Consider the following 16846-nt stretch of genomic DNA (forward strand, 5'->3'; position numbering starts at 1 on the left):
ACCCCAGGTTCCAAGCTCAATGGTGATAAACCATTCTCCACCAAGCAGGGAAGGAAAATAGAGGCAGCAGTTTTCATGCACCTAATTCTCTCCTGATCTCCATTTGCATTTGACTTACTCTTAAATAACCCAAGGAGCTAGCCAGAAAGGAACTTGAATGGTGACCAATTTTAGGATTTTTCTAAAAGCTTTGATATTTAAATCTTCGAAGAGCTACCATTCCTGGGTACCAAAAATATTGCTGCTGATAAAAAAAAGTTTTAACTGAGACATTTACAGTTTCTACTTGTGTACTGTATTCTGCTGGTAACAAAGTCCCCTTGGTCACACCAACCCTGCAGACTTACAATGCTCTCCCTTAACAAATGTAGGAAAACAAATATAAAGCATGCCCACTAGCCTTGAGTGACTACTTACTGCTCTAGTCTGTGTTTCACTCCCTACTGCAAAACTTTGAAATGAGCAAGACAAGCAAGGGGACCACATCCTTTGTACTCTTCTATATAAGGTGAGCAAATTGAGAGCCAAAAATTTACTTTCCTTTTGATTGATCTGCAGACACCAGCCATAATGAGGAGCTCCTATACATTTCTGGCATCTCCTCTCTCGACTGTCATTTTTCTTCTACTAATTCCTGAAGGTAAGACTGATTCTTGTTATTTTCATAATCACTAAGCAAAGTGAAGCCAACTTATAGCGACTGAGAACAGTACATTAATATTCAAAAAGAATTATCTTTACCACTTTCAAAATGTTTAGTAATCTTTTTTCAATTATCTTTCTGAATTCTTTATTTTAAAAGAAAAATCCTTCTTTCTTCTTTGCATTCTCTTTCCAAAAGACAACAGACCCATTAATGCTTATTGCTGCCAGTTTGTAAGTTGAAAATTACTAACATGAACAATGTAAACGTTAGCAAACAGCCAGGCATGATGGAGTGAACTTAGAAACTGCTGTCAGGAGCCTGACGCAGAAGGATAGCAAAGAGTTTAAGTACATCCTCGGCTACATAGTGAATTCACGGCCAGCCTGAACTACATAGCAAGACCTTGTCTCAAAAAATAAAAAATGAGCAAACAAACATACAAAATATTTGTGAATTGAGAAAACAAGTTACCTTTTAGGAAGGAATAGTTGTGCCTTAGCTTGTTTCCACTCACAGACGTTCATAATCTCAGGTTCATTTGCTCCTTTGACCAAACCAAGGGAGGCCTTTTTCTTAATAAAAAGGATTTGTTCAAAACTACCTCCAAAGAGATGAGAGGGGTCTGTTTACTTCAAATCACCACTTTATCATGCGCAGGTGTTAGGGTCTTTTATCACAAGGAAGAGGCACAGGTACAATGAACCAATATACATGTTCAGGCTTGTTCCACCCCTTGCCCAATCCAGACCTTTCCCTTCCCCGCCTAAGGAAATGAAGCTGGACTTTAACCTTCTGGTTACCAACCTCTGCAAATCCCATCCATCTGGGTCGAGGAGAGGTGTGGGTGATGGTTTGTGCTCTAGGTTTGAAGAAGCCTGGAGAAGCTACTTGTCCTAAAGGAAAAAGTACTAACATTTAAAGCTCCCTTTTACACTGCCAGTTACTAGTTCAGTCTTTCTTTCTGCAGAAATGCACAGATAGTGCATAAAAAAATTTTAAGACAAAACTGAATCAAACGCTGGAAATGAATCCAGATTGATTACAATTTTAGTAATGACCGTATTTCTCTAGCCTCTCCTTGGGATATATCCAGACATTGGCACAGTCCTCATATCAACTCTTTGGAAGAGCTATAGTATTTTCTACAGGTACTAAATAGTAACCAATATGTCTGATTTAGTATGACTTCTATCTGTAGAGGTTGAAATCCTATAACATTTGTAATGTTGTCACTGGAAAGGAAATAGTAGCTTCTGAGTGGTTCTAGATACTGTTTGAATAACTTGGTAGGAAGTCAGTATTACAATTGATCTGAAATAAAATCATCTGATAATTATGTAGGTAACCAATGATTTTCCGAGGGTCCATTAGCATTTGCAGATAAAAATGGTATGCAGAGCTTATAGAATAACACGAACGCCAGGAATTTCCAAAGAAGTTCTCTGCTTCATGTTTATAACAGCACAATTTGTAGTAACTAAATCTTGGAAATAACCCAAATGCCTATCAACTGCAGAATAAATAAAAAGATGTGGTATTTTTATACAATGGAGTAATACTGAGCTATAAAGAGGGAAAAACTGCAGACTTTTATAGGTAAATGAATGCAACTTGAAACCATACTCATAAGTAAAATAAATCAGACATGTATAAATGTATAAATATAACATGTATAAATATCATATTATCTCCCTAGTGTAAAAAAAAACAAATGAGTAAGTAAGATCCAAAATGTTCAATAGATATTGTGAAAATCAAAAGTAAAGAACAACTGGGGGGAAAGAGAGGGAAAGGAGAAATAAAGAAGGGAAAAGATTTCACATGTATATATAAGCTAGATAATTATACTACTAATCTGTGTTAGTTCATCCAAAAGAATGGTTTGTGCTTTCCTTGTCGGGTCAGTTTTTCATGCCTATATCTTGTAATCTGAGCAACTACTTTGAATGTAACAATACACAATATATTGTTAATCTCCAATGCTTTTTTGAAATTCTGTGTCATTTTTATTCTTTTTTCATTTTAAAATTTTAAAAAATGCAACAATATAATACCACTGAGATTAAAGATAGAAACTATATCAAAGGATTGGCGGGGGATTTAGCTCAGCAGCATAAGCACCTGCCTGGCAAGTGTGAGATTGTGAGTTCCATCCCGAGTACCACAAAAAAAAAAAAAAAAAGAAAGAAAAAGAAAAAAGAAAAGAAAAGAAATTGAAAAAGAAAAGAAACTGTATCAAAGGGAAGGTATGTTTTGGACATGGTTTGCATAAATTTGACAGTAATTTTACAATATTAAAATTAGAAGTAACTTCTATCCTTTCCATATTGTTAAATAAGCTTATAAATAATGCAAAACTATTAGTTTACACAGCTAGTTTTAATTAATACATCACTTATAAATTTCTGTCATTTAAGAAATTTTGACTATGCACTCAATATAAGTAGGATGTAATTTCTACCAGATTTTTCTATCTCTAGGGCTCTATTTTATATATTTATAAAGTAAATCATCATAGATTTATAATGATGTTAATAAAATACTTACAGCAGAAAAAAAAAAAAAAAAGAAGGAAACACTCTAATTTCCTTTGCACCTAAAACTAAAAAGAAAGTGTAAAGGAAAACAAGGTTACAGAACACTTGGGACTGAAGTGTTGAGTGTATTGGGGCTGGGGATTTAGCTCAGCAGCATAAGCACCTGCCTTGCAAGCAGACGCTCGTGACTTCGATCCCTGGTATTGATAAAAAAGAAAAAAGACAAAAAAAAACCAAAACAACAAAGAGTGAGTGTATTACAGCTCTAATCAGAAATTCTGATTAAATTTAAGTGTTAGGATAAGCAAATACCAAGTTTTAAAACCTCCTCACCCACTCCAACCCCTACCCCAGACACTTCTAAAAGTGGCTGACAGTAGATACAGACTTATTGCCGAAGCTGATATCTGTGCTTAACTAAATAAACATAGAACTCTACAAATGTTCTGTTGAGTTTATGATTTCTGCAGCCCAGAAAGTGCAAAAATGTACCTTTAGAATTATCTGTATATGACTCACCTTAGGAAAAGCTAAAAAATGTCTGACGTTTTTTGGTTTCTATAAATTCCTTGCCTTTTACTTCTAGAGCCTAGAATTTTGCTTTCCCACCTTTGCTGTAGAAACCACAGGCCTGTGGTCCTCCTCTTTCTCTTACTCTCACCCTCACCAATTCTTATGAAAATCTTGTCTCCATCATTGATAACTTATTATGAACTTGGCACTGAATTCACTGTAATTATGTAATAAGAAGCATTATAGTCTACCCAAAAAACCATGAATCTCAGCCTCCTAGCAGGAGAAATATTTTAAGAGAAGCCGAGAGCGTGTGCTATGGAAGGTGGCAAGTTGAGAGCCCATCACCAAGACACAAGGTCCTGTCAACCAGAAACAGTTTGTTTTGAGTTTAGGTCTCACTATTCTCTACCAACATAATGCTGGTTTATCATCAAGGAAACTTTACTAAGGCAGAACCCTCTACTTAGCTCTCCTTTCCCTTATCTTACTGCAAAGGCCTTAGATTAAACCATGTGGTTTGGTCTGGAAAGGAAAGGGAAGCCTTAGGTGTGACAGGTGTTACTCTCTCAAAGTCTCAGGAAGGATAGTGCAATTCAATAATGGAAAGTCTCTGTCACCAAAAGATTCATAGAGGGTCATAGCTAAAAGATGATAATGTCAGTTTGTATGTAGTACTTTTATAAAGTCTTAGGGTAAAAACATATTTCCAGACTTCCAAAATGCCCCTTTACTTTCCCATAGTAATTCTAAACCAGAAGGGTGTTGGCAGAACTCATGGTCATCAACATCTCCTGCAGCAGTTGCTGCTGATGTAGATCAACCTATGGCTCTGTGCCCTTTTCAAGTCCTGAAGCTGAGGTTCAAGGTTTGTGATAGATTTCCAGGCTGATGATCCTAAAACACAAATGGCATTTGGCCTGTTAGTGCAATAGCAGGGACATTTCAGTAGAGACAGGCTTTACAGTCAGATGTCAGCAGGTCTACACAGAGGAAAAGCAAAGGGTAACACTCTCATCTTTACTGTCTCTCCATATCTGACCTTAGAAACACAGTTTTACGAAGGGTTTTGCAGGTAGACTGATATAATTTACCTTTTCCTGATGAACAAACAGATGGCTGTGTAAGAATCATTGGAGGACGTGAAGTGGCTCCTCATTCAAGACCCTACATGGCCCTACTTGAACTTGACAAAGAAATCTGTGCTGGTGCTTTGATTGCAGAAAAATGGGTATTGACTGCAGCCCACTGTGACTGGTAAGTGTTTAAGTCTATTTTTTAAACAGTGTGTAAACATATTAAATATTTTCATATTACCTAAGTCTTTGGGAAATCTTTGGAAACTTGATTTAGACAAAGTGAAGTTAAATCTGTAAGTAATCAGAGCAATGAGGAAGCAGAAACTCCAGGCTCTTTCCCAAGACCATTCAGATACAGGTGTTGGAAATAGATTACCTTCCGCATGGAAAGGTCAACTTTCAGGGCTCCCTTGGGGGTCCGTGCCCAGAGATCAAGCAGAGAAAGTTTGTTTCCAGTGCCTGTATGTTTCTTGTGTCCTGTATGATTCCTTCAGCCATCTCTTACCCTCTATCAACTTTAGTACTTCCTTGAAACGTCTCCCCAGGCCTCTGAACCTGAACTGTCCAATATGACAGCCACATGTGGCTATGCAAATTTCATTAAAATTAAATTGAACTATAAAATTACTTCCTCAGTCACATACTGGCCACATTTCAAGGCCTTAGTAGCCACATATGATGAGTGTTTTTATATTGAACCACATAGATTTATAGAACATTTTATCATCAAATTATGCTCTACTAGAAACAAGAATTCAGATGAGTTATGAACATATATCAACTTCCCTGGTGAAGGCAATCATTATGTCCAGTCAATATATAGCAATAAGATATTTTTAAATTAAAAAATAAAATATGCTGTATTGAAAAGTACAGTTCTAATTTTGTAAGTGAAACTAGCTAGCATCAGCTGTATGATGGGAGAAGTCAATAAAACCATTAGTTTGACACAAAGCTTCAGATACACAACAACCTGCTCTTCCACACCCACCAGCTCCCTTCCACTCTTCCTCCATGAGCTAACACAGCATGAGGCCCTACTCAGAAGCCAAGCTGATGCCAGCACCATGTTCTTAGACTCTAAAATCATGATCCAAAGAAAATTTCTTTTCTTTGTAAAATACTCACTATCTGATATTTTGTTAAATATAAAATGTAAAACAGAGGATCATTTTCCTCTTTAAAGCATACATATTCTTTCAAGCCACAGAGTATCTCCACAAAAATCATATTTACAAATGATGAAGTGAAAATGACCAATTCATAATACACTCAGCTCCTAATCAAGAATAAACCCAGTGGGGCTGGGGATTTAGCTCAGCGGGATAAGCCCCTGCCTGGCAAGCAGGCAGTCGTGAGTTTGATTCCTGGTACCGATAAAAAGGAAAAACACACACACACAAAAGAATAAACCCAGTAAAAAGTGTTGTGTTTATTCCAGGAAAAAAACGGCCCAGGTTATTCTTGGGGCTCACTCAATAACCCAGAAGGAGCCAGAAAAGCAGATAATATCAATTAAGAAGGCATTTTCTCACCCATACTATGATCCGGGCACACATGAAAATGATCTTAAACTTCTTCAGGTATGTATCTTTGAGGTCTAGAGTCATAGAAACTCCTAAAATCTGACAACATGGAACCTCTACCCCTACTGAAACAAACTCATGTGAGTGGGTCCCTGTGGGTTGAACTAGAATTGAAGTTAAAATGTTAATATTTATTTCCTTCTATTAACTTTTTGTGCTTGTCTTCCAACAGCTGAACAAAAAAGCAAAAATTAACAAATATGTGAATATCCTAGAACTGCCTGGAAATGGGAATGATGTAACACCAGGAACTGTATGTCAGGTTGCAGGGTGGGGGGATACTTACAACGGGTCACCTGAGTCTGATATTCTAAGAGAAGTCAACGTCACCGTCATTGATAGAAAAATCTGCAATAATGCAAAGTACTACAATTTTGATCCTGTGATTGGACTCAATATGATTTGTGCCGGAAGCCGCCACGGTGGGAAAGACACATGTGATGTAAGTAAAATGAGGGCCCTCTTACTGGCCTAGATCCAGTAGAAAGCCATTTGTGATTTTGTCAAGGCATTTGCTGGTACAGTGTGTTAGTGACTTGAAGAAGTTTGGTAAAAACGCCAGTCAAATTAATATACTCAGTTTAAGTGAGTCGATAAAGATAAAAGTTCTTTATTAGTCCATGAGTCGATCCACTACATGTTGCTTTCACGTCAAACACCATAGAAGCAGTGTGGTTCTTATTTTTCATATTACCACACACAGATCTAAACTTAAGGATACTGCATATACAAAACTCAGGAGACCTAGAGCCATGCTTCCTCCAGGGAGTTCCGTTTCCTTTCCATCTGAGCGCACCCCAGAAGTTCTCTGCCATGCAACCTGGGCATATTTACAACATCTGTCTTTCTTAAGTCCATCTGAAGAATGTAGGCTAGGCTCTATGCTTTCCTAGACCTGAGCTCAGTCCCCAGAAGACACCTTCTAAACATGACCCTAATAAGGAAGCCTCCATCTTAGGGTCCCCTGAGAAGGGTGGAGGACAGAGCCCTGCTGAAAGACAAGAGTGGAAGAAACGCCTCACATATTTTGAAGTTGTGAATGCTTATAACTTCTCACCTTTTCCAAAGACCCTATAGTATCACCTCAAGCAAGTACAGTATGCATGGTTTGGGAATTACCAGAGATTGACAGATTTCTGTCCTTCACAGGAATTCTATCTTTCTTTCAGGACCCAGCCTAACCAAATCCCAGGCAAAGATGGCATTGTCTTTAGCACTCTCATTTTCTCTTCTTTACTTTCTCTTACCTACTCTTTCCCACATCCTCCATTTAGGTACTCAGGAACCTAGAATTTCTGATTGAGAAACCCACATGCAACATCCTAAAGCCAAGGCCACATCCCAACATACAAATCCTCCTGATACTAGCCACTCTCTACCATCAAAGCTTGACAATCCTTCTCCATTCTCTCAGAGGTCTCAAGTGGCTATTGATAAATTAAGCCCAATGGACTAATTCTACAGATGTAAGACCCTATAATAGGCAGGGGAAATGTGTTTGTTTAAGGAGGTCCCTGAGATATGATTCTTTATCTCATACATTCCTAAAACCAACTTGTCCTTAAAAGGGGTTACTTTGGTTTGTTTCTCCTGGATGATAATTACTTACTGGAAGAACCAATCTGCATTTGACTATTTTATCTCCTGCGTTTTTGAGTTTTTAAGAAACTTGAATTATTGAGATTTTTAAGAAAATGATGAACAGGGAGATTGCCTTTCTGGAAGCAGTGAGCCAATCTAAAAATTAGTACATAATATAAACAATACAAGTTTCATTTCAGTTTTCACTTGTGTATTAAAACCCAGTGAGCCAACTTTAAATACTAAAATATTTCTAAACATTTTGAGTTTTTTTAAGCACTAATCTTTGGCTAAGTCATGGTTGATCTTAGTTTCATATTAAACACTGTATAATTTCTTTCATTTTGCTAATGGTCATTTTTTTGAGAGGATTTCATCTCATGTCCACTCCTCTTCTTTTCCCCAGGGAGATTCTGGAAGCCCTTTGCTGTGTGAAGGTGTTTTCCGAGGGATCACTTCCTTTGGGGCCCCAGGGAAATGTGGAGACCCTAAAAAACCTGGTGTCTATATACTTCTCTCCAAAAAATATATCCACTGGATAAATAAGACTATAAAGAAGAAAATTTAGATAACTGTATTTCATTTCATTTGTTGTCATGTCTTAATCTCATCACAAATAAAAGCAATCTGTATCACTGTACCTCTTTCTGTCCACTAGTAATTATCAGCAGAAGGTAACCTACAAAATAAAGAATCAGATGCCAACTTTGTGAATAATGTAAGGGGGAGATTAGGGAAACAATATCATCAGTATCATCTGTGTGTCAACTGTCATGGGAATTTTCTCCTGAATTTCTCACTTCAGTGTCCCAAGGGGACCCAGCAGGAATGACACTAAGATCAGTTCTTTTTGATAACAAGCACAGTGAAGGGCTCAGCAGTCCCTCAGGAAAAAGACAGTCTGGAGCATTTGGGCAAAAAGCAAGTAAGTATGCCCTTGAAGCCATTGTTATACATCAATAACTGCTCTTTTTACTTATTTCCAATAAGTTGAGTCAATGGGAGAAAAAGAAACATATAACAACTTTCAGTATTTTTCAAAGGCACCAAGTGAGGAATAGAAATTTAAATTCTAGGGGATGTAAATGAAGTGTTTGACCAACCAAGAAAAGGAAACAACAGAAAGTCAGCCTTGTTTCTTAGGAGTCTACATTTAAGTCTTGGATTATCTACCTCATTTCTTGGTTTTCTTTTCCCTTGAGCTTCAGGGAGTCTAACCCACACAGGGGGTACAATGGCTGCCATTACACAGTAGGGAAGAAGTGCTGAATTGTGGAAAGTTTTCTTTGGAAAAAGTCCCATGATGCTTATTCAGTATTTTGCATTTTGTAGGTAGTTACCTTGGTTTCTTTTCTCTTGTTGCTGGGACAAGACACCCAACACCCAAAATGAAGGAAGGAAAGGATTTTTTAGCTCACTGTTTGTGGAGGTTTCAGTCCATAATCAGCTGGCTCCAAAGCAGGGGGCATGGCACTGGGAAAATACTTCAAGGTAACAGCCAGAACAAAAGGGGAAACAAGCCTCTTCTCCTCCTTTATATTGTACACAGGCCAACACTCCACTCCAGGGTGGGTGTAGCTCTCATAAAATCTCTGTGTCCTCCTCTTGCACAGGATGAGGATATTTACAAAGTAAGGATCCTGGCTCCCTGCTGAGTCTCTCAGTTAAACTTCTAAACTTCTCAAGTTGACACAGTATATCAACCATAACAATAGTCATTATCTCAGCAGCTGTTTAAAGTTTTTTTATTTTAAAGTGGATAAAACAAAACAATAAAACTGAACAAAACGAAACATTGAGGACAATATTGGATTTCAAGAATGAGACAAAAGGAAATTCCCCATAGTTGATATATTACACTGTGCTATCCTCCAAATAGATGCTCAGACTGCTGGTTTTAGATCTGCAAAGCCAATCAAACAATACAAGCATTGAGCTGGTTTTCACTTCAGATTCTATCATCTCAGCCCAGCAGCCATTTTAAGATGTGATCATGTGACACACTCAGAAATGGAACGACATGGAGTACTGGATATTACCTAATCATTTTGCTCATTCTCCAGACAAACATTTTCTTATACATCATACCAGCTAATTAAGATGGTCATGTTAAAACTATTAGCTTCCACTGGGTCATGGTAGAGGGTTCAGCTAGCAGGTGTAAGACCCTAGATTCAACCCTTGGCACCACAAAAAAAAAAAAAAAAAAAAAAAAAACTATTAACTTAAAAAAAAAAAAAGAGTGTGCCCTGTAAAATACATGACATTTGAAGTATTTAGGGACCCAAAGATTTCTCAGAAAATAATTCCTAGCATCAAAAACATTTTCTGAGATAAAAATAAGAGAATAACTTCTTGGCAAATTAATACTAATTTGTCAGGGAAGTCTTAATTCCTCTTTTACCATACCTCTTTATCCCACTTTTACCTCTTTATCCCACTTTTACCATAATTTATGAATTTTGAAGAGATAAAGGAGAGCATACACATTGTTTTTTATGTTTAATGATAAAGCAAATCAATCAATCAATATTACTTAGCTGGGACATACATAATAACATTCTCTTTTAAAGGAACAAAACAAAACAATACAATGGAACAAAACAGAGAGAACAATATTGGATTTCAAAAACAACACAGGAGGAAATCCTCCACAGTTGCTGTCTTGTGTATTGTTAATCTCTAAACAGATGTTCAAACTACCAGTCCCAGTCCTGCAGTCAATCAGTCAACATAAGCATTAAGTTGTTTTTGTACATCAGTTGTTATCATCCCAGTCATGTTGCTCCCAATCAGCCGGTTGCCTATGAGGTGGAGTGGGATCTTATCTCCCAGGCAAAATACCAGCTGGCTCATAGGAAGGCTGACCTCTTGGTTTTCTTGCTGGCTCACAGAAAGGGCCCGCTAACTTCTTGGTTCTCTTCCCAGCCCACATTACATAATAACATTTTAAGGAGCACCAAAATATCTAACCTATGCTTCCTTATCACCTCAATGGAATTGTCCAAGGAATAAATAAGCATACTAAGACTAAAGTAATCAATTATTCTCATAGAAATACAAGATTTAGAAAACATCTAGTATTACACATTAGTATCAAATAGCTAGTACAGACAAATGGCAAAACATCAAACCCAAGTAGCATCATTTTTAAATACTTCGTGGAGAGGCTAAGATTTATATAGACGTATAAATAAAGGGAAAAAGGAACAAGAATTCGAGGCTCGAGGAAAATCTCCTCAAAACATGCCAAGGGAGAAAATCAAAACATTTAGCCAAGAATTAATGTATATAATGAGTGTGAATTAGTATTAAACAGATAGAACAATAGACTGAGCAAATTTGAGTAGCCTTAACACAAATGATATTCTTGAAGATGTTGCAACACATCCAAGGTCACATGGTCTGTTTAATGTGGAGCTGTGAAATGAATAGGAGCCTCAACTTCATCTTGGATGAGGACTCCAGAGGCTGACGCCCAGGGGTTTAAGAAATAGATTCTCACTGAGGATTTATGAGCAGGAGACTGAAGGCGTTAACATAGTGCTTTCAGAAGTGTAACCTAGCAGTAGTGCGAAGACTCAAGCAGACTACAGATAAGAGAATTAATTAAAATTTGCAACAGACTGGCCATTATGCATCCAGACATGCCTAGATAAAATAAGGAGTAAATCGAGGAAGTACGGGGTACAGCACTCAGGAAGCATAATGTACAGAATAAGGATGAATCCATTAAGAGGGTGCAGTAGTTCAAATTTGCTCCCAAAGTTCATGTGTTAAAAACTTAATTTCCACTCAATAGTAGTGGAAGATAAAGATTAATCCCCCCAAAAAAATCCATGAGTGGATTAATGTAATTATCATGGAGTAGGTTAGTTATCATGAAAGCAGATTTGTTATTAAAAAAAAAAAGATTCCCTTTCACACTCTTTGACTCTTGTCCTAAAGCCTTCTGCCACATGATGGCATATCACAAAGGCCCCTACCAGATGTCAATATCATGCTTTTTGGACATCTCAGCCTCCAGAATCATGAGCTCTTAAATTTTTGTTTGTATCCTACCCAGTCTCAGCTGTTCCATTATAGAAGCAGAAAATAGACTAAGACAGAGGAGAACAGGAACCTACAGAATAGTTCATTTTAAGAGTAAAGAATAAGCATGCTTATAGAGCATATAGCATATAAGAGGACTTTAGTGAGTGTCTCTGAACTGAATGAGTTGTGTTTTCAACATACTGAGTTTAAGCTAAAGATAGTAAAGGGTCTGAAAAAGGAAATATCCAAAGACAGAAATATGAGGTTAGAAATTAGAAGAATCAAATGGGAAAGAAGTATTTAGAAATCTTTGCTATAGATGTTATTCTGATAAAACCATGAAAATGAATCCTTAGAAATAAAAACAGAGATCAGAACCCCTTCTTCCTGTGAGCAGCTAGTGTGGGCAGAGAGACACAACCAGAGGCACCCAGTGTGCCCACAGGCCACCAGTGGAAACCCTGGCTTCCTTTGGAGAATCAGACAAACATAGCCCTGTGTGCCTGCTACCATCAGGGGAATCACAGTGTAGACACACAGGTTGAGGAAACAAGTAGCCCCACCACCATGCAACCCTGGCATTTGTGAAGCCTCAGGGTAGCTGCTCAGGTCTGGAGGAGCCCACCCTATGTCCTGCTACCTCCAGGGTAACCTGGGTTCAGAGAAACCCAGGTGCCTGTTCCATACCCCTATACCACAAAGGGGCAGCCAACAATGGAAGTGACTGGGACTCCACAACCGGCTTAGTGGGACCAACTCAGGAAAATGTCAAGACAAAGGAATAAAAGGCAATCTCAGAACTCTAGCCCACACAGAACAAGTCTGGGAGATATAGTCATGATAGAAAATGGAAGTTGCACACCTGAAAACTTTAAGAGGATAGCAGTTGAAGAAAAAAAAAAACAACTTCATGAGACTGTAAAAATAATTACATCAGAAATAATGTCAGTTAAAAGAAGAAATCACAAACATAATGAAATATAATTGCTGAGCATATCTAAAAAAGACATAGATTAAAAACAAGAGCATAGAAAAATGTTTGAAACCTTGAATGAACAATATAGAAATGAATTACAGTGCATGAAATAAATTCAAAGACATATCCAGGAAATATAAAAGTCAATTGAAAGCTGACAAAACTGTTTGAAAGAGACTGAAAGTAGACTTTTACACCTTGAAGACAGAATCACAGATCACAATCATGAAAGGAAAGATCTCTTAAAAATAACAAGTAACTAGGAAATAACAATTGAATGGCTTCAAGACAATACAAAGAAAAATAATTTGAGTGATAGGTATCAGCAAAGAGGGTCAACACAAAGATATCAGCAGGGGTAAACACAAATGAAACAAAAGACTATTGACAGAAGTAATAGCAGAAAACTTCCCAAACATGAGAAAGGGATCCGGCATAAGATAAACGAGGCATATAGGACTCTATAGCCATAACCAAAATAAATATACACCCAGACATATAATAATCAAGATCCTAGAAATTCAGCACAAGAACAGAATATTAAAAGCTGTTAGAGAAAAAAATAGATCACCAATAAGGGAAAGCCAGTCAGAATCACTGCAGACTTGTCAACACAAACCATCAAGAAGAGTTTAAGTGTTTCAAATCTGAAAGAAAACAACTTGCAACCTAGATTGATGTACCTTTCAAAATTGGTGGAAAAATAAGATACTTCCATGATAAAGAACAACTGAAGGAATTCATGACCACCAAACCAACCCTAGAGCATGGTGAAAGATATTCTAGAGAGGGATAAAAGATAGCCATGGTGTCAGGAATGGTAGCATAGGAGGACAGCCAAACAAGACAGACAATTGAACAAAAGGGAAAAGTAGAGGGCAAATAGCAAGAGTATAGCATTGCAGAGATGAAATCAATGCATGCCCTTTGTAACTATTAATATAGATGGTCTCAGTTCACCAATTTAAAAAACACAGGGAGAGTAGATCAAGAAACAAGATCCATCAATGTACTGTATAAGAAACATATTTAATTGGAAAGGAAATTCATAGACTAAAAATCAAAAGAGAGAAAACAATTGTTCCACGTGACAGGTCAGAAAAAAGCAAGGGTAACTTGCTCATCAGCTGCAGAATGGATAAGAAAGACATGGTGTTTTCATACAATGGAAAGCTACCCAGGTATAAAGGAGGGTAATCTCAAGGCTCTTGTAGGTAAATGGATGCAGCTGGAGATCATACTCATAGGTCAAATGGGTTGGGCCCATATGGATAAACACCAAATTCTCTCTCTAGCATAGAAAACAGGAGTTAGTGGGCTCCAAAAAGCATAATAGACATTATGAAAGTGGTAGGGAAGGAAATGCCTAAAAAGAGAAAGTGGTAATCACTGTTAATTCTTATTATCCTGCTTTGAATTCTTGTATCATTTTCATCATTTTGTTAGGTTTGGTTTTATTCTGTCTTTCTTTGTTAGATTTTACTGTGTCTGATAGTACTGGCATCTGTTTTGAAGATAATGGGATATATTATCATAACAATTGTTGATTTCCCATTATCTTGTTTTGAAGTCCTGTAATGCTTTCATTCTTTTGTTTTGATTAGTTTTGTTCTGTTTTGTCTTGTTTGATTTTATTGTGTGATGGTATGAACAGCTATTTTGAAGAAAACGAGAGCTATTATGTTAGCCATTGCTGATTTCCTGTTGTCTTGTTTTGATGTCCTCTATTGCTTGCATAGTTTTGTTCTGATTTGCTTTATTCTGATTTTTTTGCTTTGTTTTATTCTCTTTAAAATAAATAAATAATAAAATAAAAAGAGAGCAGAAGGCAGAAGAGGAGGAGGTAGAGGAAAGAGGGAAAAAGAGGAAGTATATAGAAGAAAAGAAGTCAAAGACAATCTTTGGGAAATACACATCTGCAATGAATAAAGTAGCCTGAGAAAACAGGTCAAAGAGCAGTCACTCACATTAGGAAGAGCACTGTATCATGTTCAATACTTAATATCATATAGAAAAGAAAAGCTGATATCATTATCCTCTCTTAGGAATGAAACTAGGAGGAGCTTGGTGACTGGTGGCACTTCCATACACAGGCTGTTCCATCGGCCGCAGCAGAAAACACCCGAGTCTGGTCCGGACTCAAAGCCAAGTGCAGCACTCTGCCTCTGTGGCCTGGAAGAAGAAGGACCATAGTGGGTTTCCACATTCAAGGGCTGTTGCTGAGGAATATAGGCAACTGCAAGTGTGACTCCGTATCCTGTCCCAGAATAAAAGGCTTCCCCCTTCCCAACTACATAAGCCAGGCCTGACTTGTGTATCACTCCCAAGGGCTGACACTGCACGCAGTTTCTCCCCCACTGTTCTTGCCCCATATCAGTATCTGTGGCTTCTAGCAAATGACCATAAATTATGTGCAGCAAAAAACAACAGAAACTGATTCTTTCCCAGTATGGAAATGTGAAAATAGTTAATTCTAAATTTTGTGCTTTACCTCTTGTGTTTTCCAGCAATTGCTGACAATCCATAATTAGTAACTACATACTTACCTGTGCTTCAGTGGTCACCTCCTCTTCTGTGTGTCTGTTTTCTTCTGTGTTTTTCTCATAAGCACACTTGCCATTGAATTTAGAGCCAACCTGGATAATCCAGGACAATCTCAAGAATATTAATTTAACTATCTATTTAAAGACCTTTTGTTCCAATTAAGCCATATTCACAGGTTTTAGACACTTGACATAGATATCTCCAGAAAGGGTGGTTTTTTAACCCACCCTGCCATTCATGACTCATATATTCTGTAAGCTATCAACACATATGGAATACTTTTGTTGGGTACCTGCCACCCATTCCCATCCCTCTCTTCAAAACCATCCGTGAAGGACTCAGGTTCCAAGAAACTACATAACTACATACAGCGATCTACCTTAATGCAGAGGAATTCAAAGCACTCTCCCACAGAGCATGCATAAGTCTCACTTATGAAATTATAGAGATGTTGTCCCTCCTATTATTTTATTAATTATTCCTAAAGAACATTCTGTAACACAATAGCTTTTTGTGAGATTAATAGTTATTAACAATGAATATAGCATTTAATACTCACATTATTTTGGAGCTCTACGTTCATAAAATTGAACATGTTTTTTTATTTCAGGACTTATTTTTAGGAATGCTATATACATTATAAATGTTTTGAAGATGAAACTATAATAGGCAGCATTTTTCAAACTTTTTGGCTACATAGTCCTCTTGACTCAACCATCTCATGGAACTAGTAGTGCACCTTGGAAAATGCCTCACAAAGCCTAATCCAATAATGATTTCAATAATCAAAACGTTAGACCAAAATAGACAAAGATGATCCCACAAAATCAGTCTGGGAATGAGAGGATAGAGGGAGGTGCCAGATAAATTTTTGAATGAGCAGTTATTCAGGGACACAACTAAAATCAAATCAAGTGGATGGTCACCTCCTCACAGGGCCAGTACTGTTTACAATTCAATTTAAAGCAGAAAGTTGAAACATAATCTTGTACTACAAGAGTCTCAGCAGAAGAGTGTGTGTTTAGTACTTCAGTCCTGAAGGAGACATATTTTAGACATGTCAGGACTTTTCCCAAATATAGTAAACAACAGTTTAATACTCTTTTTATCTATCTGTGTGTTGCATGCACACAACACACACACACACACACACACACACACGCACACACACACACACGCACACACACACACACACCACTAAGAGATCAATAAGATATTCCCAAGGGGAACATGGAACTGACCCTAGGTACGTTGGTAAATAAAGTTAGATTCATAGAAACAATGCAATCCTCTTATTTTACAGATAAAGAAAAAGATTTAAGGATATCAAATATCTTGCATAAAATCAC

The 16846-nt window shown here is 37.3% G+C and overlaps 2 protein-coding genes across 2 annotated transcripts in view; one reads left to right on the forward strand and one right to left on the reverse strand.

Moving 5' to 3' along the window:
• The first annotated feature begins 481 nt into the window (after nucleotides 1–481).
• LOC100726756 (granzyme A) lies at nucleotides 482–8582 on the forward strand. Its single transcript, XM_003470250.3, has 5 exons — nucleotides 482–640; nucleotides 4812–4953; nucleotides 6217–6358; nucleotides 6534–6803; nucleotides 8349–8582. The coding sequence occupies exons 1-5, from the start codon at nucleotides 571–573 to the stop codon at nucleotides 8508–8510; spliced, it is 786 nt and encodes a 261-aa protein (XP_003470298.1). The 5' UTR covers nucleotides 482–570; the 3' UTR covers nucleotides 8511–8582.
• A 1088-nt stretch (nucleotides 8583–9670) lies between these two features.
• The window catches only part of Cdc20b (cell division cycle 20B), a 73197-nt gene continuing 66021 nt past the window's right edge, over nucleotides 9671–16846 (reverse strand). The window contains exon 12 of the mRNA XM_063258146.1: nucleotides 9671–15125. Within this exon, the coding sequence (XP_063114216.1) occupies nucleotides 15007–15125 (119 nt within the window). The 3' untranslated portion in view covers nucleotides 9671–15006. The remainder of the gene's footprint in view (nucleotides 15126–16846) is intronic.

Source organism: Cavia porcellus, unplaced genomic scaffold, assembly GCF_034190915.1.
Source record: "Cavia porcellus strain 051 isolate PalLab524CR breed Dunkin Hartley unplaced genomic scaffold, mCavPor4.1 scaffold_11, whole genome shotgun sequence".
NCBI lineage: Eukaryota > Metazoa > Chordata > Mammalia > Rodentia > Caviidae > Cavia > Cavia porcellus.